Below are 23,295 nucleotides of genomic sequence, written 5' to 3'. Positions count from 1 at the left end.
TCCCTGTCGCTCCTCTTACATCTAAATGACAGTGTCCAACGTGTGAGTTTGATACATGCTTGTTCAACATCGACTGAAATTGTGTCTTGTATGCTTAACGAAACTCTTGTTACGCACAATGAGAGTTTGCTCGGCGGCGGTCGATTCCATTATACAACGAAACAGATGGGTTATCCACCTCGCATGGGATGAGAAGCATGTAAACTGCAGCTCTACTTGCATTCTCGCATTCAAACTTTATTGAGAAGGCCCTACACTCCTCCCTAGCATTTCTTGCGTGATGGCCACTCGGAACTCGCCAATGACTTGTTTGCTGCGGACAACGAGTGCAGGCCACGCCAATTCAAGATTGACGAGAACTTCATTCCGGCCACGAGCTGCCTTGGGCAGACGCCTACAATTTTTTTGTGAGAGTCGAGACCAGCGAAGCGAAAATGCATAATCAGTAGCAGAGTACATATACTCATCTTCGCCTATCACAATACCTGACTCAGATATCGCATCATGCATCGACACACGGTTTCTCTCCATTCTGCTCACATACACTGAATAGCGATAATCGAACCGCCTGTTCTCTCTCCAAAGTACATCGAAGGCTCCATTAGGGAGTGATTTATGGAGGCTTCCTGCCAGTCTAAAATGAAAGGGTACTTACCGTCTTCGTTCTCAGCTAAAGTACCTCCCAAAAGTCGCAACGCGGAGTCTTCAGCCAGCGCAGCCCCGTTGATCTTCCTACCCTTCGCCACAAGGGCAAGTAAATCTGATTGAACACCGAGGCGTATACATTGAGATACATCGTGCAAAGAATCAAACAAAACTAGTGATTCTTGCAGACCCTGAGATGGAGACTGTGTTTCGCAAAAGTTTGGTTCAAACGTAGCACGAGGACAACGTGGCCGAATTACCGTAGCAATCTTGGCAAAATCGGACAGGTTGCAGTTCGCATCAACACGAAGCAGAGACGTAAAGCACATGCCAACAAAAAGCCCATTGCCTCTCTTAACATCAGAAATAGCGGATCGTGCGCGCGGGAATGAAAGAGGTTTATGACAGCGATGGACCATTTTGTGTCTCAAGTAGCTGAAAACACGTTCAGCAATGCGGTCGCTTTCACTTTCATTCCCAATTATTCGAGAGTAAATTGCGCTCTGCGCACTCACAAGCCTCTGTAACTCGTTCACTTTAAGTTCCAAATTGGCAATTCTGGCACCAGTGTGCTGTATTGGACATCTACATCCTCGAGATTTTTGGGAGTTGTCATGAATCACATGGAAGGACGATTCGTTCGTATTGGGTGTAAAGTCGGGATCCGAGAGGAAAGCTTTCTCGACTGTTTCGGAGACGGATTCGCAATCGCTCTCCGACGCGAGTGGTTCCTTTTGGCGGCTCCGCCATGCCTGACGGGCCATGCTCTCACACCCTTTGCCTATATGTGACAGCTTGCGTCCCATGAAACGAGCGCTCATTTTTATTTCAACAATTCCGTGTCCCTCTTCGTAACATAAATAGTCTAAAACAGCGACGTTGAAAAGCTCAATATTCGTGACTCGAGCTTTCCACCATATCGTTTTCGATATAGTCTGACCCTTTCTGCGCCCTTTCCCGGTACAAAAGTCTAGCAACCATTTAACCTCAATTTCTTCTCCGGTACTTACGGGTTTCATGATTGCAACCAGGCGGAGATGGAACCGGTAAACAGTGCGATGTCGCAAGGCACTGTATTCCACGCAGTAGAGCGATGCGATCAGGCCTAGTAAGCCCGGAGGGCCAATATTCAATTTCAGGAAGCACTGACGGAGGCTGAAACTCAATAAGAGTAATACTGGTGCTTACGGCCTGGCGAGGAGATCGCAAAGTGCCCTCGCTATGGTTGGATTAAAGTTTAGTTAGAATTGAGTTGGGAAAATCAGAAGTATTCCCGTATGCATTCTCCTGCGCGCGGGCATGCATTGTCATTGTTGTGATGGCAGAGCGCTTCCAGAACGAAAAATTAAAATGCAGGCACGATCACTACTGCGGAACGCCGCGGCAATGAGTTGTCATTGTACTTGACAAATGATGCGTGCAAGAGAACAATGTTCTCCATCTCATTTTTTAGAACACAGGAGCGCTGCCCAGCAATGAATAGGTAGATTGGGGCTAAGAAAGCCCGTTTCTGGACGAATATTTTCTCTCAAAATATGCGCTCAATAAAATGCCTGCTCCGGAATAATAATATTTATTGATTTCGGAGTAAGTGACCCCGTAGTGGTAGGTCGAGCGCACGCACGAGCGGCTCGACGCCTCGAAGCCCCGGAGCAGCGCTGGGTGACGTACCAGTGCTGACGGGCGGAGGCGGATCCCGGCTCGCTCGCGTGTCGCGCAACCCGACCCGTGCCGGTTCCTCACTAAAAAGGCGTGCGAGGGTGTTGCCTAATTAGAGTAAGCTGGAGGGTTGCGCCGCGGTCGTGGATCGTGACCGAGCTTCTTCGGTCCCCTCCCCGCCGGCGCCCTTCCTCCTATTTAATATACAAATCGAAGTTATCATACTATAGTACAGTATCGTGCTACTGTACCAGCGCGGGTCGTCCCGCACTGTAATACTGTCAGCCATCGGGCTGACAGCACACGGGTCGTACACTTGTGCTGGCGCGTGCGCACGCTGTAAGGTCCGTACCTTACGGCGAGATCTAAATCTAATTGCAAATCTAATGTATACAGTAGTCGTCGGCAATTATGCCACATCGCCCCCCACTTAACGGTGAACGTCCGCGTTCACTCTAGCTTGTAGAGGTGGCCATGTCGATTCCCGTAACTGAGCGGGACGTGTCCGAGATCGTGAGCGCGTCGTTGATTCCATTGGGTTCACGCTCGGTCCGTCGTCGTGCTATTGCTCCTTTCCCCCTTCGTCGTCTCTCCATCATCGGCAACTTCCCGTGTCACCTCACCTTCTCCTTCGTCTCACGGACTCTTCCTTACCTCAGCGTCTTCGCCTTTCATTCGCTTCGCGTCATCCGTCCCCTGTTCCCTGCCAGGGGCCCGCCGTGGTTCTTCCTCTCATCATGCGACCATGGCGCTTGCTCGCCGATGTCGGCACCTCGCGAGAGGCCGTCGGGGGCTCCGGGGGCGGTCCCCTCACCGACTGTAGGCGCTGCCCTCCATGAGGACACTTCCCGTCAACTCGGGGCGCTGGCACTCCCCGGCGTCACCCCACTGCCGTTCCAGAAGTCGCGAAGCACCGGGGACTCGCCCCCGTCGATCGAGTTTGTCCCTGCTACCGTGCCGCCTGCTGCCCATGTCGTCGCTCCCGTCGTCGCTCCCGTCGTCGCTCGCCGTCCGTCCTCGGCTGGGGAGGAGGACGGTGCCGGTACGAGGTGGTTCGGCTCACTTTTAGAGCGGTCGGCTCCGCTCCCCGTCGAACAGCTTCACTACTAGTAGCGTCGCTTCGCCTGCTCAGGAGTAACTGCGAGTGAGCTGTTGTCCCATGACCACCTCCGCCCCGACCTGCTACGTGTTTGCCGAGTGTACGAAGCAGGCGGCGCGGAGGAGGCGTCGTTGATGTTGGGACGACTCACTGCGGGCGGCGTCAGGGCGGCGTACCAAATCCCCGAGGCCATCCGCAGCGAGCGAACCTTCGCGTACAGCGCGGGCGAGGTCCACTACGTGGATCAGATGGCGTCGTATTTGTCTGACCCCAACCGTGGTAACCCTCGTCGATTCATCTTGACCGCCGTGCCGGGGCTATACGTTAGCCCCAGGCCGCACGCCTATTCGAAAGCGAGAGCAGCGTTGCAAAAAACCGCCTGTTCCCTCATGCGCCTGCACGGCGTCGCGATCGCTCCTCACGATTGGGCGGTGTATCGGCGTTCGGACGAGGAAGACGGGCGAGTCTTCCGTGTATCTGCGTTCGAGCGGGGATTGGCAACGGGTGATTTTCCGCCGCTACCCGCCATTGTAAGGGAGGCACTCCCTTCGTTGGGAGTGCATCCTCTTCTCTCTTACGTTCTAAAGCACTTCGGCTTCCTTTGCGCCGATCCGCGGCATCCCGTCTACACGGCCGTCATGTTCAATCTAGAGAGAGAATGGGCCTGGTCGCTGGGTAATGCCTTCATGACCGAGATGTCCGTCCAAAGCCGCGTTTTCCTGCAACCGCCGAAGGTGCTGGGGTTCTTGGGAAGGGTAGCGGCAGACCTTCCTCGAGTGCCCCTGCACCCACTCGAGCAATGCACCACGCACGTGTCTTGGGCGTGTGAGGCGGTGCTGGAGTTGATGCACCGCGCCGTCGAGGGGCCGGCACGCCATCGGTGTCCGTGGACAGACTTCACTACCGGCGACCGAAGTATCTACATCACCTACCAACTGGCAACCGATGCCTTTGTCGCGCGGTCCCTCCCGACGGCGGCCTCCCCTAGTCGTCCTGTACGCCGTGGCGGCGTCGGATCCACCACGCGGGAGTCGCAAAGGAAACGCCATCGGGACCTGGATGGGGATACCGCTAGCGACGGCCTCTATGGCTCCTGGGCGGGGCCTTCCGTCCTTCCAGTTCCGTCTCTTCATCCGCCGACAGGTGTCAATCCGCTGGATGAGCCGGCGAGTCATCGTATTATGTCGGCCTGGGCCGAGGTCAGGGCCGTCCCTGGCTTAGCTCAGGCCTTGGGGGCGTCAGCGGATCGTCCGTGGCAGATCGGCGGTTTCCTGCAAACGCTATCGTCGTGGTACTTGTCACGTAGCGAAGAGGCCCGCCGTCTTGGCGCAGAGCGCAAATCGTTCGCGTCCGAATTACTGCGCTGGAAGCGCCAGGCGGAGAGCTTACGTCAGACCACCGTCGATCAAGCGACGGCTCTCGAGCGGTCCCTCGTCGATCGGGACCGCTACCGTCACGAGCGGGATGAGCTTCGCTCACTCCGCGTCGGTGCTCCGCCTGTGCCGCGGCACGCCCTGCGCGATCCCTACGAGGATCGGGGGTACGAGCCCCTCGGTCGAGCGAGGTCACGGCACCAGAGGTCAGGGCGAATCGTTGGTCGCAGGACGAGGAAGTGGCGATGCCGCCCCTGGCCGAAGTACGGGTGGGGGTTCCGTGACACCCCAGTTGTTGCCTTCCGAACCCTTACGTCCCGGGTCCGTCGTCTGCACCGAACGGCTCAGAGCAATGACCGTGCCATTCCGATAGTTCGACTCCTTCCTTCCGTAAAGCCACTAGGGCCCTTTGTCCGTGCGTCTGACTTACGGCTTCGTCGTCCCTTCCTTCTACAGTTCCCCTGCCGTCGCTCCCGATCACGACGCATCCACCAGAACAACCCGACTCCGTCGCAGTTTCATCCCTTCGTACTGCATCGCCGTCTACGGAAGGACTGTTTCCCTTCGATTTACGATCGACCTGTTGCCCTGTAACTCTGTCTCTGCGCATCGCGGGGACTTGAACGCTTCGTCGTTACTCGTCGTCCGTCTGGTCCCCCGTCTCCGAGTCGAATTCTCCCCCATCTTCCGTTGCCGTGTAGTACGGTGCGGCTCCCGTTGAGGGAGAGGCTCGCCTTAAGTGACTCCGATTCTTGCTTCGTGGTCACGCCCTACCGCTCGCTACAGCCCCTGGTCCAGGGGGATTGAGTAGGATTTCGACAGCCGCCATCGCGACGGGAGTGGTCTACCTATTGCGGGGAGACATCCTCCTCCATACGACTCATCCACGTCCTTCCCGCAACGTCCGAACCGGCGTAGCTCCGAAGTATGGGGGCGCGGCGGTCTGGAGGAGGAACTGTTTCTCTCCAACAGGGCTCGGTGAGGGTCGCCGTCTTTTCGTCGCGCCTGTAGTGCAATAAGGGGTTCCAAAAGGGGGTGAAGGGAAAGAAACTAAGTTGGAATGTGAATACTGTAGTCCAGGATTGGGGGACACACGTGTGAATATTTGCAATTTTTTTATTTTAATTATTAATTTTATTTAGTTAATTAGTCAGTATTAATTTTGCTGACATTAGATTAGATCTAGGATCTAGCGCCGCAAACTAATGTAGTGGCTCCGGCTGGGCGATATATACCTTAGCCCACTGACCACCAAGTCAGTAAAGGTAACCCGAGTTGCCAGAGTCTGATATCGCCTTGGTCGAAGTCCGTCTTTCACAAGACATTCCCTTGTACTACAGATTACTTTATCCTTTGCGCTCCGGGGTTCCCTTTCCTTTTCCTTTATTTACCTATCCTTTTCTATCTCTAATTCTACCTATTTTCCCTTATCTTGTGTTGGTGCCATCGGCCTCAGTTGCGACCAAACCGGTGTAGGTGTCTTCAAGACACCTACACCGGTTCGGTCGCGGCCAAGTTGGCCATCGGGCGACACAGTTGACGTAGCGCTGCTACTGTGACCCATTTTCTGACGGAGACTGTTGCAACGACGTCTCCCTCGAAGGACTTTGTCGTTTGTACAAGCCAGTGTTGGTGCCATCGGCCTCAGTTGCGACCGAACCGGTGTAGGTGTTTCGAGCCATCGGGCGCCACAGTTGGTGTAGCGCTGCTACTTTCATTTCATCCCGTCGGGCTGCGTTGCGACGCCCCCGTCGAAGGCCTTGTCGCGTTACAAGGTGTCGAAGAAGCTCAACGAGCATGGCCCTACAACCCAGTGGAACCGGGGTACCTAAGTACAGGCCCCACCCCACACTCGTCGAGCAGTTTTCTTCGCAAGTCTCTACCACATCGATCCCGGGCCGGGCTGTTTCTCTGTGCCCCCCCGTTTCAGGGATCTGAGCTACTACGAGTCGCAAGCTCGTTTGAACGGAGAAGGGGGAGTCGGACACTCCGTAGCGCTGTGCCGTCGGCAGTTCTTCTTTTTGCTGCTGCTGTTGTTTTTGCTGGACCATCGGACCGCGGTCTCTGCCTGACAGGCGCATTGCACTACAGATTTCCATACGAATGTCCACGTTAACACACGTGATGTAATCGTGTGATGGTATGTCGTTTGTAGGTGACAATGCGAAGATTGGTTCATTGACGCGCAACGCAAATGCGTCCCGATGCGCCTCAAAAAACTTTGGCAACGCCCGTAGTACTTCAAGTTCGTTAAATGATCCCCCCTTCATCCGGCTGGTAGCCCCAAGTAGTTTCATAACCCAGGCTTGCAATGAAGCATGTCGCAAGTCCGACAATGCCTTTCTCCCGCACTAAACTTCATTCTCTGCTTGAGAAAATTGCTCTAGAAGTTGTAGCATCACGTCTCCCCTGCTCACTTTCATTCTGATTTCAACTATATGCTATATTAACTCCTGCTCGCGAAGCCGCGCCATTCCAGAGACAGTAGGATTTAATACGGCATCGTTCGAGGGAGACGGAACAAGCACGCTAGTTATCGATGTCACCAACTGGTCTTGCCTCATTCTGTTCACGGTGCTCTCCGACGTCTGCAAAATGCTCTCTAGAGCTCCAGGATCCCGAACATTAGCGCCTCCATACGTTTTGGTGAACCCAATGCGTCACAAAAATGGCTCTATTTTGGGACAATAATGTCGCGCAGTGCGCGACATTATTGCCGTGCAACGGCGTCTATATCGTTTGCCCCTCTCAAAAATTGTCCCTGAAACTGTTTACCCACATCAGGAAACTTACTCCAGTCATTGAACTAGCACAGTCTTTTAAAATCGCCCGAAAGAAGCCGTCCGAGGTTTTCGAAATATAGCGAAAGGCAAGGAGAAGAAACCATATTGGGTATTCCGACGGCAGATAGGTGAGTTGAACCACTTTGTTCAAAGCCAAATCAACCTGTAAACTTGTGTCTGCCGTCTCAGCCAGAGGACATAGTGAGGACCTGTTCGGTGCAATTGCTTCTGTGAGAGACAAGGTGTGGAGTTGATGCAAAACCTGAACGCCTACGAAACCCAGACCGAGTGTCTACGCCAATATAAAACATGACTTGCAGTTCATTCATCCGTGCCACATCGAACGTTCCTTTAAAATTTGCGCGAGGAATGAGTGTAAAATTCGATGCCCCAAACAATCGCTGGCAGTTGTGATATACTGCGGCAATACGACCAGTGCAACTTTCCCTGTAAACAGCAGCCCCAATTTCTCTTCCTTCTCGTTACCATTCGCGTCTCTTATCCGAATAAATCGCTCTGCACCCCTTCTCGGAAACGATCATGCCCTTATGTTGCTTTTGCAATCGAAGTATCTCCGAAACAAAATGGGTAATTGTAGTAGGACGCGAACCGAGGAACAAGTGCTAAAACAAGGGTCGTTCGTGGGGTCGTTACGTGGAGCTCGGGGGAAGTGGTAGAGACTGGTGGGCGACTGTAAAACCCAGGGGTGCTCGCGAACCTCGGATTCTAGGGGCGAACGACGCAGTGCTCTTGACCCAGCGGGGCTAACACACGGCCAGCAAACCGTGCGCGCAAGCGGGGAGGCAACACGCGACGCAGCCACGAGGGTCCTAGGGCGCGAGCGAGAGACAACGACTGAGCGTGAACGAGGAAGGGTTAGTCGAATGTCTGCCCAAAAACCAGAACGAGACTGCGTCCTTGGTCGTTAGTTGCTTGTCCCCAAACCCACCCGGCGCAAGCGCCAACGACACTATATACTACTACATAGAGGTCGAGATCTAACGGCTAGAACTCGTGGGGCCGGGTCGTGGTGCACACGTGTACAGATGTGGTGGTAGGTCCACGTGTGTGCGTGTCGCTATCAAAGTGAGCTTGGCTGGTGTACATGGAGCTTGGTACTGTACGTCGGACTGCTTGTGTAATCTAGATACGCGTGTACACGAGTCACGCGAAAAGAAGTACTAGAGTAGCACGGGTTTATACCACAGTAATCCTTTGTGCGCTTGTGACTGACAAGTACTACAGTACATAAGACCCCATCAGAAAAGATATAGTCTCCTGGGAATTGTAACCTCTGTCCGGCGCAAAAATGTCGTCCATCGTAACCTGAACTGCACCTCGGGATGGCGTTCCTTGCAGTCTCTGAACCAAGTTGCACCATATATCAATGACCTTTCCACCGGGGCGAGAGTGATACGCAACAATCAGTGCAGAACTAAGAGCAGGGCAAATAGCGTTGTTGATAATTCCCAATCCCTTCTTTAGATTATTTTGCTGCGTCAAACCCGTGTGTTGTGAGGCTTAACGTGAGCTCAAACGATGCAAGTATTCATCCGACGAGAAAGTAGTCGCCCCCTCGACGTAAAACGGAGGCCTATCCACCCGTGCAATTTCAGCCTCAAAGCCAGTAACAAAGGAACATCCCTCCGTCGGCCTCATTCGCCAGGTTTTCCTTGTGTGAGTAGTTCCAGTTCTTCGTCTCTCCGTGCAGCTAAAAGCGGACCACACTTCATGAAATCTTTTTGCATCCATTGGCATATGCAAAAATGCATCCCGCTCGGCATTAATAGCGTACGGTGCTACAGAGTAGGACGCGCAAAGACAGTGAAAAATTATAACGCATTGCAACTCCGTCACGTCCGTTCTTAATTTGTCACGGTCTAACCTCGAGAAACAAAAAGTTGTTGGAAGGTTGTTGGCATTCCGATCACGTCTGTAATACCGCCCATGCTCATGTGAGACTCTGTCCACAATTCCGTTTGCCTCTTCTAGATACCGGTGCTCGAGGAATATATGGATATCGTCGATAGAAACTTCCACTTCCTGGAATGGTGAGGCAAAGTTCCAGTTAGAGAGTCCCCGGTTTCGTGTGCTCACATCGCAAAGTCTCGTGCTTTAGTCGTGGTCCTCATTCCAAACCGTTTCCTCGTCTTTATCGATATTAATGCGATTATGCGGGTCATTTATATCATGGAACTGATCCACGAACAGATCAGAGAATATGTCTTCTATTATAGTCTGTTGGGACAGTCGAAAGCTCTCACCAGTTCGATATACTCTTCGCGGGAGAAAAGCCTGTAGTTCTGCATCCGACATTATTATATCCTCATTACTGGACTCTGAAGAAACAGAAGCATGATCTTCGAGAAATCGTTGATGATATTGGGAACAGCCAGAATCGTTTTCATACCCATCTTCGCTAGAAGAGGCGTTCGCATTACGCATTGGAATAATGGAGTGGATATCCTCGTGAGGATACTGTGCCGTAATCTCTCGCACAGTGCCAACGCTTTGCTGTGATGATGCTGTGGCTGATGCAGATGCACAGGAACGTCCTGTCCGTGCCTCAACTGTATTCGTTGTGAAAGAAGCATTTGCAGTTCCTTGGCTACAATTAGCATTTCAATCATCGTCAGAATGAGGAATGGCCGGTGACTCTAGAATGCATTCGAAGTTTGGCTGCTCCTGCGGTATGAACTCGCTGGTGGTTGGAATGCTTAGGCTTGGAGGGGCACTGTCATTGTCTGGAACTACGGCACGTGGCCGAGTGGGTGAAGAGAGCGGCATTGAGATAGGAGAGCCGCGGCAAGTTGCGCTGGTAAGGCACTGGACGTCGGATCGTAGAGAAGGGGCATGGGAGCACTCGTGGGAGAATCTACTTGTTTGGGAGAGGCAGCATGTCCGGGGAGAAGACTGCAGAGGGCGTGGAGAGTCATGAGACTTTTCAGGGGCGTCTACTGGCGCCGTCGGCGCTCAACTTAATTTCGCTGTAATTTTAGCGATTTTCTAAAGTGACGTAGAATCGTCACTTGAGGTGCATAGGGCTAAGGGGTCTTGCAAGTCTTAATACCATCCCTGAACGCGGGAAAGCAAGTGTTTCGGTTTAGTGTAATGCCATGTCGCTCTGGTGGAGAATGATATAGAGTGCCCATAATTAATACCTTGTCCATATTTTCCCCGCCATGAGGGGTAATTTAGGTGGTGAACGAGGACTGCAAAACTCGATCTGCGGACATATGCACGATTTAATGACGATGAAGACGATTATTGGCTGGTACAGTGCCGAAAAAAAGTATAGGGACACCATCAATATTCACATTGCTGGCATACAGCATTGTCAAGGCCAAATTTGAGGTTCGTCTAGGACTGTAAAAGCAGCGAGGAGACCGATTCTGGGGTCGGATTTAAAGATCGAGAACTCATTCACATGGTATTTATAGAAACCTTATTTATGGGTGTTCGAAAGTATAAGGTACACAGCAGTTTCTTTAAAACGCCGCTCCACACAATGCAGTATCACCCGAGAAAAGATTGGCAATAGAGACTAGACGCATACAAAAGGAAGGCGAAAGCACAAAACATGCAGTAGCTCACTTCAACACAGCAAAAATGCCTTGCAATACGCATCTGAGCCAGCACAAACAAGGGCAGATCCAGGCTCTTCGCCTCCACAATTGGACAATTAGGCGAATTGCAGCGCATCTCTTGCGCACCCGTAACGTCGTGGACACCTTTTTAAGGAACTCAGGCCAGTACGGGAAGAAGAAAAGGCCCGGTAGGCCCTCCAAACTCACCGGCACGGCTCGGCGTGCTCTCCTGCGCGAAGCGCGCAAGGTTCATTTGTGTTCTTCGGAGTTGGTTAAGACCCTTAGTCTTCCTGTAACTCCATCTACTGTACGAGGTATCGTACGCGCCACGCCAACTATTCAGTCTAGCAAAATAGTCCCCGCTCCGATGATGGTCCTGAGACACAAAATTGCACGGGAGCAGTGGTGTCGCGAAAAGGTCACTTGGACGGTGTCGGATTGGATTAATGTGGTGTGATCGGACGAAAAGAAATTCAACTTGGACGGTCCGGATGGGTTTGGCTACAATTGGCACGATTTACGGACCGACAAGCGAATGTTCTCAAAACGGCAGCAGGGTGGGGATTCTGTAATGGTTTGGGGGGCTTTTTCCGGTACTAAGAAGTGTGAGCTCGCCGTTTTAAGTGGAAAGCAGGATGCTATTAAGTACATAGATACATTAGAGTCCTATCTTTTGCCGTTTGTGGATCAAGAAATGGGTCTAAGTTGAGTGTTTATGCAAGATGGTGCATCCATACACCGCGCTAAACGTACGTTCCAGTGGTTTGACGAGGAGGAAATTCCCCTCTTAGAGTGGCCTGCGAATTCACCGGACCTGAATCCTACCGAGAATTTTTGGGGCATCCTAGCGCCAACGGTTTATGCACACCAACGTTAATTTAAGGACGTGGATGAGCTTTTAGAAGTTATAATGGAAGCGTGGGACGAAGTTTCAGAAGAATGCCTGGAAAAGCTTGTCCGTTCCATGCAAAACCGGTGCTCTGAGTGTGTAATGGCAAAGGGAGGTCCGACGAAGTACTAGGAGCGATGTAGTTGTGAAGACATGCGCTGTACCTTATACTTTCACACACCCATAAATAAGGTTTCTATAAATATCATGCGAATGAGGTCTCGATCTTTAAATCCGACCCCAGATTCGGTCTCCTCGTTGCTTTTACAGTCCTGGACGCACCTCAAATTAGGCCTTTACAGTACCGTTGTCACTGGTTTAATTCTGGACACTTCCCAGAAATGCAAAAATCAACGTTTTTACCAATCAGACCAAGATGTTTTTGCCATTCCTTTGCTCGTCAACAGACGGAAAATGGGAAAAGGGGTCAATTCTGGACACGGAGTTGAGCACTCTTACCGATAGTGAGACAAACCGATGAGGCCTGGGGCTACCACTTCCGTTTTCTCGTCTTTAACACACCCTTGCCCGCCGATATTGCCACTTCTTCGGACTTGGCGCCATGACGCAATTGGAATATCATCCAGAACGTCTCCCTTTAAGTCAATCAGCCTTTGCGCAAAAACACCGTCCTCACCTGGACAACGGTGTTCTTTGTTCCTTTCAAACGTGGTACCTGTGATAGGTATCAGAGTGCTCTGTTCAATGGCGTTTTCAGAATTGGAGACACCCTCAAGTCTTCGCTTTGGGGTCCCTTTTTCTGACCTTGCATGAAGACGCTGTCCTTCGGCCATGGGTGCATTGACTTTATGACCACGTTGTGAAGTCTTTCCAAGCTTGGGTGGAGAGACTTGCGTATCAAGAAACCTTTTCACATTGCACTCATCGTTCAACAGTACCTGTATCTCTGCTAGTGTATTACTGGCCGAGCCAGGGCCGTTTGATAATTGTCGAATTCTGTTTAGCAAGGCGCGCGATTCATTTCTAACCTCTTCCAAATGAGAATCACGAACTGCCCGATTACTTCGCGTGTTCACACTACTGCAAAAAGGTCCTTTGAGGTTATCACTGGCCTGACTAGGCGCAATTCGGTCAAGAAACCTAAAATCCATTGGCCATAATCCAGACACATAAAATCCCTTCCGGGCAGTCTCTGGAGTCAACGCGCGATAACCCGCCACAGCGAGCTTTATCTTAAAAGCAGAGTTTGCCCACGTCATTTGGCTGATCATCAGGAGCTCATCCCGTGTAGACCGAACTGTTCTTTGAAAAATTCTATTCACAGACTGGTCGTACGGCTGCAACAGATGGGTTGTATTAGCAGGCAACTTGACCACTAAAATTCGAAGCTTCTGGCATTCTTCGAGCCATACATCGCCTTGTCTAGAACTTTTTACGTCCAATAGGAGAAGGATATGCTCATGGTACTGTTTTACGCGCATGTCGATTGATATGATGAATAACTTTGACAATTATGGCCTTGACGATTGAGCCGTGTGGTGTAACAACAATCTCTGCGTCATGAGGAAACCAGTTTTCGTTGCACAACTAGTGTACTACGCCATTTGCATTAGTTAAGTCCTCCCTATCGAGAGGCTTAAGCCATGATTTCATCACTTTCTTACCAGAGGCTATCAAAAAAGGGGCGCTATGTTGCCACATGCTGCAACAGGAAGTCCTGCTGTCAAGTGCTTACCGGGATCTCTAATGCCCAACCGAGCACCGCACTGCTTTCTACTGGACGAGGTGAAGCACCTGAATTTACGACCGTACTCACCACATACAGCGGTTTCATCCCAGTTCCATATTTTTGAGGGTCTCTGAGGACCTCTGGGAACTCTTTCTGAAGTTTCAAAATAACATCTTTCAGACTGCCCATATGTGTTGGATTCTCTTCAGCGAACCTTGCCATGGAAACGTTCTGGGATGTCCTATAGGCCAATTATATATGTCGTGCTCTGAATGAGCGTATGGCGTCGGAGGATGGGACGCAGTTGGTGAATGCATTTTCTCTTCCCGCCGCTATCTTGCCCTGAATACTCTTCACTAGAGAGCAGTCAACGGCAAAACCTTTCTCAGCTGCTTCGAGAGTCTTGTGAACGACAAGAATCTGTTCATCATTTGTGAGAACTGTGCAACGGCCGGCAAAGTGTTTTTCCGGATCGAGTAGTTTTGAGAGCTGTCGCGTGTCTCCATATATGATAGGCTTTCGAATATTATACACTGTCTTGCGAGTGACACCCTTCGGGTGGACACTTCCCTTAGAGAGATGCCGCGCCGCAGATGCTGTAATGCTTTTTCCCGTCTGATACGCTCGTCTTTTCTTTTAGCAAGCCTTTTGTTATGTGCGATAGTTTGAGCCCGCATAGAGCTCGGCATGTTCCCACCACCGATCAGGAAGACCGTCTACGGAAGCATGAGGGAGTCGGGAGAGGGGCGGTAGGCATTGAAGGAGGGGGGGAGGGGTGTGTGAGAGAGATAAAGAGGTTCGAGGGCGTGGTACTCAAAAATAGATTGTCCAGAATTGACCTTCCAGAATTAGACCAGTGAGAACGGTACTGTATGCCAGCAATGTGAGTATTGATGGTGTCCCTATACTTTTTTTCGGCACTGTACAGTATCTGCAACCCGATCGCGTGAGAAATACATTGAAAACGGCACTAGTGTCTAGGTGACAAATGACCTCATATGAGGCCAGTTTTTAGGCGGGCTTTTGCAATTCGAATAATTGTAGAAGTTTATCGCTACTGTTGTGAAAAGCTTACGACTAGAGTACTAATCGTTGGCAAACCAGAAAACATTCAATTCCATATCTCAGTCTTCCCTAATCAACACTTTCGTCTTCCTCTTCCCTAAATTTCTTCAAAATGGTGAGCGTCAATGATCCTCGAATTATTGCAAGTAACCGCGTCCACACTCGTGCAAGACTGCTCGCAGCTCAGAGTAAATGTAGTCGCATGTATGGAGCCGCCTGGAAGATCAAGTTGATCACGGGACCTGTCATTGGCATGAAAACTGACAAAGTGAAGGGTCGCAGTGTCACTTCAGTCAGGGCTAAATGGGAATTATCAGATGGCGTCAAGGAAGTCACGCTACGCATAGCTAACATCAAGGCTGGTGAAGTGATGGACCTGATCGATGACGACCCTGAAGATCATATCCATCAAGAAACTGAACATTATGCGCGATCGGAGCCTACAGAGGACCGCGTGAAGCCACTGGAAGGAGCACTCAGCCCGAGTACGAGGATCTCCGAGAGTGACGAAATTTGATTCCCAAGATGGCCTTATGAATGTCCACGGCCGGGCCTGGAAGCGTGAGGAAGCCACGATGCATTTAAATGGTATGATACCGCCGAGAAGATGGAAGGTGATTGGACCGATTGATGAGATTATATCCCGTGGTCACAGTCCATCTCAAATGCATCCCATGGACTACTTCATGTGGATGTTCCCACAGGAGCCTTGGCCTTAATGGTTTCCTACACCAACGATGCAATGGAGTCAAGGGGACTTCGCTTGACTACAAGAGATGAAATTTTGAAGTTTTTCGGGGTACTAATCCTTATGATTCAGATTGAATTCAGCACCAGAATGTCTCTTTGCAGCTCACAGGAAACCAGAAAATATCTCCCGCAACATCAATTCGGAAACATCATGTCCCGCAGAAGATTCGAGGAGCTTCGTCAAAATGTCACGTTCAGCTTTCCAGCTGATTCAAATGACAGATGGGGTATGATCAGGGACTCCATGGTTGCAATCAATGATCACAGAGCATCACATGTGATTCCATCACAGAACATCTGCGTTGATGAGAGTATGTCACGCTGGTATGGACTTGGAGGAGATTGGATTGAAACCGGTCTTCCTCATTATGTTGCCATGGACCGAAAACCCGAGAATGGCAGTGAGTTGAAGACTGATGCATGTGGAAAAAGTGGAATCATAATAAGAATTGAGAACGTCTTCTCAGCTGAGGAGACTTCTTTAAAGGATTTTGAAAGTGACCACTTACACGGAACCGCAGTGATTTTGAGGTTTTTACAGCCATGGTTTCACACCTATCGTGTTATCTGCGCGGATTCGTACTTTGCTTCTGTCCACACGGCTGAATCACTTCATGAGAAAGGTATTAGATTTGCAGGTGTGGTGAAGACATCTACCAAGAAATATTCGATGAAATATCTATCTCATCTGGAGATTGCTGAAAAGGGAGAGCACGTCACACTAGTTTCGAAGCCTGTAGCCGGGACTCACCTTATGGTAGTGATTTGGGTGGACCGAGACCGCAAATACTTTATTAATTCTGTCGGAACATCCAAAAAAGGAACTCCAATCTAGTGCGAGAGGTGGCGTACACGTCATGGAGTGACAAGAAAAGAGGAATTGTCTATCCGTATTCCCTCAGTCTGCGAGCAGTATTATGAAACTTGCTCTCAGATTGACCGCGCAACAGATCTCGTCAGGATGATCTCGGCTTGGAAAAGAAGTTCGAAGTCGAGGAGTGGTCTATGCGTATCAACACTTCTTTATTGGCCATTTGCATTGTGGATGCATGGAAACTGTATACAGGTGCAAAAGGAGATGGTTCTAAGATGTCTCCAAATCAGTTTTATTGTGAGCTTGCTGACCAGTTGATTGATAACAAGTACGATCGTATATCGTTACGTAAGCGAGAATCAGACAGTGCTGCTGAGGATGAAGATGTTGGGTTCGGCAGTGGAATTGGTACTCACCTAACTCCAACCACTGGCAAGCGAAAAGCGCATCCGGCGAGGAGACTTGTGCTCTTTATCAATCCAGATGCAATATTTGCAAAGGTACAAAAAAGTCAAAGTCTATTTGCTCAGCCTGCAAGGTATATTTTGACAAAGAGGTATACCTTTGTCATCACCAGACTGGGCGTGACTGTTTTAGGAAACATGTCGACGAACGACACGATCTTACTTACAAAAGGGAAGTACTACTAGTGATTAAGGCGTTCTCGGCCATTAAAACTGACTAAATTGGTCAGCATATGAGTAAAATAGAGCAAAAAGAGATAAAACTGCTTCTGCCCCCTATGGTTCTATCCTGCGTATAAAGACTTGCTTGGAAGACCTCCAGCCGTGTCAGAAGGCCCCTTTATGAGATGTAACCGTATTCAATCTCATGTTCGAGTGGGCGCTATAAAGCGTCCTTGGCTGCAGGTCACGAACAAGAACCATTGAGATCCCCGAAGGGATTTTTCGACCAGTAAAGTGCTCAGCGAGGAGTTGAACCCCGGCTTCTAAGACTCAGCGATCCTTGCAGACCACTGAGCTGGCTTGTGAGCTGGCTTGTCAGTTACTAACTGGTCGTTTATAGTTGTCTTTATAGTCGTTCAAAGTTCTACTTCGTAAAAATTGTGCTCCTTTTGTTCTATACTTGCGAAAAGCTTAAATTTTGTTTAAATTTTACTGTAGAGCATTTGACCTCATATGAGGTCAAGGGTGACTTCATGTGAGGCAAATTGCCGGTCGTCTAGACACTAGAGGGGACAGGAATCTAACACAGGTTTTGCCAATTTGGACACTACAGCATCGACTGTTTCATCCAAGTAGCTGAGGGCCTCGCACATAACCCCTGCTGGCCGCATAATGGAGCACTCGACCTACGCATTTCAATCAACGTTCCTCGGCGCGAACCCTTCACGGTTGCCGTCACTTTCGCCACTGAAACATTGCAAATCGAGTTTCCGCCCAATATGGAGGAGGAATCGGTTCCCGCAATGTTCAATGCGTCCTTATCTGGAGAAGCTTGTGAAACTGGAAAATCTTACGCTAGACGATGCCAGAACCGCTACTGATTACGCAGTGAGTGGTGACGCACATGACGCCGAGATTGCAGCATTTCTGAGTCTTCTCAGCGCTAAAGGGGAGACAGTTGCAGAGGTTTCAGGAATAGTTGCTTCTATGCAGCATCACATGGTGCAAGTTCAAGAGAACCATGACGTCCTTGATATTGTTGGTACTGGTGGCGATGGCGCAAATACGGTCAACATTTCCACAGCCTCGTCGATCGTTGCTGCTGCCGCGGGTTGTCGAGTGGCAAAGCACGGTAACCGCTCTGTCAGCTCGAAAAGCGGCAGTGCCGATGTCTTGGAAGAGCTCGGCGTCCAGCTCTTGCTGTCACCAAAAGGTGTTCTTAACTGTGTCGATGAAGCTGGAATCGGCTTTATGTTTGCACCTAACTTCCACCCGGCCATGAAAATCGTCGGCCCGGTGCGCAAAGCAATGAAGATCCGAACTGTCTTCAATGTCATCGGACCGTTGCTCAACCCATGTCTCGCGAAATGTGCTGTAATTGGTGTGTACGAGTTAAATCTTCTTGATTTGATGGCTGAAGTTCTTATATCAACAGGAGTAAAGAGAGCCGTTGTTGTCCACACTGAAGGGCTAGATGAATATAGTAATACGGGCGTTTCGCAAGTCATTGAGGTGAAGGGTGGCCAAAAGGAGAGATACGCATTTGATCCAAAAGCCGAGCTAGGGATGCCAAAAGCGGAGATTTCAGACTTGAGAGGGGGCGACGCCCGTTACAATGCGGATATCATCAGGCGCGTATTGAGTGGTGAACTGGAAGGCCCTATCACGAATGCGATCGCTCTCAATGCTGGGGTAGGCTGCTATGTCTATGGGGTTGCAGATTCAGTCAAGGAGGGGGTGGACCTTGCAAAAGGCGTGCTGAAAACGGGGAAGCCACTGCATACATTGGAAACATGGGCAGCAGTGTCGCAGTTATCGAAAGACATGTAAAACCTCCTACAGTAGTACCCTCTTCCGTCGTGAACTGGACGAAACTACATATTTTTGACATCGAGCACGCATTTCTACCATATATATGCGACTGAGTACATTCCCGACTTCTCACGACAGCAACTTCTTGTGAAAGGCGCGTTTTCAAAGCAAGGGTTGTACCTCGCAGTGGAACTCACAGTAGATATAGGTTTTGTTTGGCTCCCTAAACCTGCAGGGTAGAGCAACAGAAGGATTTGAATCTCACTGCACATAGATGGGAGATGTGGACGTTGCTCAAGTTCATTGGCTGCGACCCATTCGAGCAATTCTCAGCGAAAGCGCTACCGTGAGAGCTCACTCAATGAGCTATGCTGAACGACTTGAAAAGGCTTGCTTCTCGGACTTCCTGCGTAATTGGCCACTTGGGTAGTTTTGCCTAATATGTCTTGGCTTCAAGGTGTGTCTCATGACTCTTGAAGTCTTGCGAAAAGCGCATCGACATCCGTTATTGACTCCAGAAGAGCTGGCCCGATTCGAATAGGGTCTCCCATTGTGACGAAATTCGTTTTCATGCATTCTGTATAGGCACCGGACGCTCTGTCACAATGCTTCGTATGCCATCGATGCAGCAAGGATGGATCAACAGCTCGAAAAGCGACAAGGTTAGAAGTGTTCCGAATTTTTTCATACTGATAAACATCTTCTGATCCCCAGCCTTGGAATCTTATTTCCGCATCGTCGAAAGCCCCAACAGAATCGAAATCTCCCTTTCTGATGCACACCATTCCAAAACTGGTTTTCCGCCAAAATCCATTGCGTTCAGCTATACTTGGATGTGCGTTGGCGTACGGATATAAACTGTAAAAGACGGGGTAGTATACTTGTGAATCCAGAACCGTATTATGTTTGCAGCGATCGAAAAAGGTTGGAAGGATTATCATGTCGACGTCGCATTGAAACAGTACGGATGTAGGGTCCGGTACAAGTTTCGCAGCTTCTCTCAACGCGACGCCGCGGGAAAATTGGTGGTTAGTATCACCGTCATTTTCATGAATCCAGACTTTATCTGAAACAGTCGCATAATCGTTCCGGAAAACTTCATCCTTAATAGAGCGGACTGCAAGATGGTCATGCCGTCTGTCTCGTAGGATAGAGATGATGAGGATGACGTTGTCATCGTGCTGTGTATATAGTTCCGCAAAATTTTGGAGAAACAACCGTAACCGGTGTTCACGCTCGGAATACGGTAGTAGAATGTATATTGGCGGCGAGACCACTGATACCCGCTTTGACATAAGGCAATTGACTTTGTTCAAAGAGTTCTCGACCAGCAAATTGAACCGGGAAGCATTAGAGCCCGCCCCTCGCTGATTGAAGTTAACTGCAAACTGCAGGCCGCGCAGGCGATCCAAGCGGTGATGGACGTAATTGATATGAATCGTAGATGTGGGGTGTTGATAAGGAACAGGACTGCGGGCAATTTCCCTTGAACGTTGGGAAAGCGTAGAAGCTGCCAGTGCCTGAACTATAGACATATCAAGAGCGAGAGCTCGTCCATATTGAGGAATATTCCACCTCATGTCAGACCACGATGGGAAGACGGCATAATTGGAGAGAATAGTGTCCCAAACGTCTTCTTGAAACCGATTTTCGAAGTCGTTTTCATAGATGCCAGCATCTTTTTCCAACTTCACCAACGGGTCGAACGTCGACAAGGTGCTGACGACTGAGGACGCACATTCAGCAAGGCCGTGCTGATCAGTAAGAGGCTGTAGTGTTCGAATCGTTCGATAGCGAGCCTTCGAACTCCACAGATTTAGGCAAAGTATCATCAGAACAAAGGGCAAACAGAGCACCAACCAATATTTTTTCTCCTCGCCACTGAGCATGCGTCTTCTTAGCCGTCGAAATCCTCTCTTTGAGGGCCCAACCGCGACATTGCCCAGAATGTGACTGCCGAAACGCATGCGTTAACCAAACAGTGTTTTATTGAACAGACATGAGACGACAAAATGGTGATAACACAGGCCTTTTGTGACGCCTGATCGAGAAAAGCTGCAGAAGAAGTCAGCCCTGTGAAACGTTTCACGAGGAGAATGTAGCATTCCAGGTAGTATGTTTTTGTTCTCCAGGTATAATCTGGAGTTTAAACTGTACCCTAACAACAGCGTCGACATGGTGCGTCCACAAGAAATCCGCCTTGGCCTTGGAACTCCTAGGCTTTACGGGCCCAACATGAATTTAGAGGGACAAAGGCGAAATCGCTTAATTCTTGTATGCTCGGGAAGCGCTTCGGAAAAAGGGGCGCACTCCTAGGTCACCTCTTGCTATCTGCATAAAAGCAGAATCAGGGTAAAAACTCATCAACCTTATCCCGTTTGTGCGCTCAATGAAATATGCAAATATGCAAGATGTGAGCTGCAATGGCCCCAATGCGCCTTGCTGCCCAGAGTCTTTCGACAGATGTACAACACGTTCCGTTGCGGTCCCATTGCTTCGCTGGTTGGTGCCTATAACATGATATGGACTTCGTATCAACATCGTCTTCGGGCAAGGGGCAGTTAATTGGACTCAAAGTCAAGGACCTGACGATGACAGTCCATCAGACATCTAAACACATATCAGAACCTACCGTTTGATTCGGTTCGTTGAGGCGTCCTTTAGAGTCAATTTAGGAGCATCTTACGACATCTGAAAATAATTTAGTTGCCACCGCACTGCGTAGAGTGGGTCGGCAGAATATGTTGTTTGCTAAAGTATCGTTCCCTTGCCGAGCGTTAACCCTTCCCCATGTTTGAAGGATAGGACCGTGATGTAGAGTGTTGTACCTCGTCAAATTGCAAAATACTGCTGTTGTAAGTAGTCTGAGATGTCCTTGCCGTCCGTGACCGATATAGGGCTGGCTCGTCAATGAATCCAACATTTGTCTTTGAACGTCTCTCGACCCTTTTGAGCCTTCGTGTTGCCGTAATCAGTCTTGTCTCTGTATCGCGTTAGCCTTGATTAAATCAATAATGTATCCCGACATCACTACGTCACACCTTCCCCCGTCCACGTCCAAACACCTTCAATCGTCCCCCGCCTAACTTGCGGGGCTCTGGGTTATCATTTTCGGCTAACATTTCAATCTGCATATCCCTGACAATGTTCCCTGACCGCAAACCGGCAATCTCCTGGGCTGTGAGCGACAATTTGAGCAAACCGTTAGGTGCCAAATCCGGGCGCAGGTCGTAGCCTTCCTGGACATCCTCTCGTTTTACAAAGTAGTGCCATTGCCATGGGACGGCGGCCTCTTTTCGCTCTTTTCTGAGCTTGCGTTGGTGATCCTCTATTCTTCTCTTTTCTGCGTTCGCCGCAGCGGTGTCACCAGTCTTGATGGCCTCGGAGCATTTCGCCCAGACTCTAGTGCTGAAGGAGTTCTCCTCCTCGTGTGGTGGGGGCAAGACGGCAACCATAGATTTTTCGGCAATGATGGCCTCGTAGTCAAAAAGAGTCTTCTGGGTATTCGTGCGCACATCCATGAGCATGATTTTTTTGTCCCAATGACCATCCATGGTGTGCAAGGTCTCATTATTGGCGAGTTTAAAAATGCGACCTGTAACGCCATTGATGTCGCCACGGAGGGCAAGCGGGCCGCGAGTTTTGTAGTGAATCTCGGCACCGAGGCCACTCTTGGGACAAGAAAAAGACGAGGAGCCGTTAAACTCGAGGCGCTGCTTGCCAGCGAACAAGCCGCTCATGTAAACGTAAGGACGCGTGATGATGTACTCCTCATTGTCGAATTTGGTGAGGACGATGCGAATCTCGCCGCGCAGCTTGACTTCCAGGGTGTTTCCCCAAAACCTGGGCTCCGGGGCGGTGAAGGAATTCATGCGAAAGCCGAGGGTGTCATTTCGCAAATGCAAAGCGGTGATCGGGGGGTGATGGGAGACCTGTTCCGAGACGAGCAAAGTCTCGCCGGCGGCGCCCCTATGCGGGAAGCAGCATCTATAGACCTCTCCCAGGACGGGGTTGTAAGGTTTCTTGCCAAACCTCTCCTTCGCCAGGCCCGAAAAGTTGAAGCGCAGGACGTTGAGAAACCGGGTGTGGGCGTCCTGGGCGGCCGAGATGTCCTGCAGCAGCTCGCCGCGCTGCATGGACTTCTTCGTCTTCTCGAGGGCGGAGACGGGGTCCAGGATGTAGGCCGGCAAGTTGATGTTGGTGACGTCTGCGCCCGGCTTGACCGAGCTGATGACCTCGCGCGCCAGGCGGAAGATGGAGAGCTCGTTGTCTAGCGGCGGGATGGGCGAGGGCAGGGGCTCAATGCGAGAATAGTTGTGCGGGATTTGCGCGGGGAGACCGGCGAGGGACGTGCTGGGAGACGTGAGCGACTCGCGCGCGTCGACAAACTCATCGTCGTCGGACTCGGACGCGACGGCGGGGGGCGGCGCGGCGGCGCGCCGGGCGGTGGCAGCGGCGGTGGCGGCCATTGCGGGAGGGATGGCGGAGAGAGGGGGGGGTAAC

General features: G+C 50.5%; 3 protein-coding genes; 1 reads left to right on the top strand and 2 right to left on the bottom strand.

Moving 5' to 3' along the window:
- Positions 1–17,652: 17,652 nt before the first annotated feature.
- On the top strand, positions 17,653–18,810 carry CHC_T00004022001 (hypothetical protein). The gene has a single exon (XM_005715657.1). The coding sequence runs from the start codon at positions 17,653–17,655 to the stop codon at positions 18,808–18,810; it is 1,158 nt and encodes a 385-aa protein (XP_005715714.1).
- Positions 18,811–19,256: 446 nt separating this feature from the next.
- On the bottom strand, positions 19,257–20,624 carry CHC_T00008980001 (Glycosyltransferase, family GT7). Its single transcript, XM_005715656.1, has one exon. It carries the CDS (start codon positions 20,622–20,624, stop codon positions 19,257–19,259), a length of 1,368 nt encoding a protein of 455 aa, XP_005715713.1.
- An 838-nt stretch (positions 20,625–21,462) lies between these two features.
- On the bottom strand, positions 21,463–23,261 carry CHC_T00004021001 (hypothetical protein). XM_005715655.1 is given in 2 exon segments: positions 21,463–21,827; positions 21,828–23,261. 1 exon segment carries the CDS (start codon positions 23,259–23,261, stop codon positions 21,828–21,830), a length of 1,434 nt encoding a protein of 477 aa, XP_005715712.1. The 3' UTR covers positions 21,463–21,827.
- Between the last annotated feature and the right edge of the window lie 34 nt (positions 23,262–23,295).

This window comes from Chondrus crispus, genomic scaffold (assembly GCF_000350225.1).
Source record: "Chondrus crispus Stackhouse genomic scaffold, scaffold_21, whole genome shotgun sequence".
Lineage (NCBI taxonomy): Eukaryota > Rhodophyta > Florideophyceae > Gigartinales > Gigartinaceae > Chondrus > Chondrus crispus.
The sequence above is the reverse complement of the archived record's forward strand: the minus strand, read 5'-3'. Positions and strand labels throughout refer to the sequence as shown.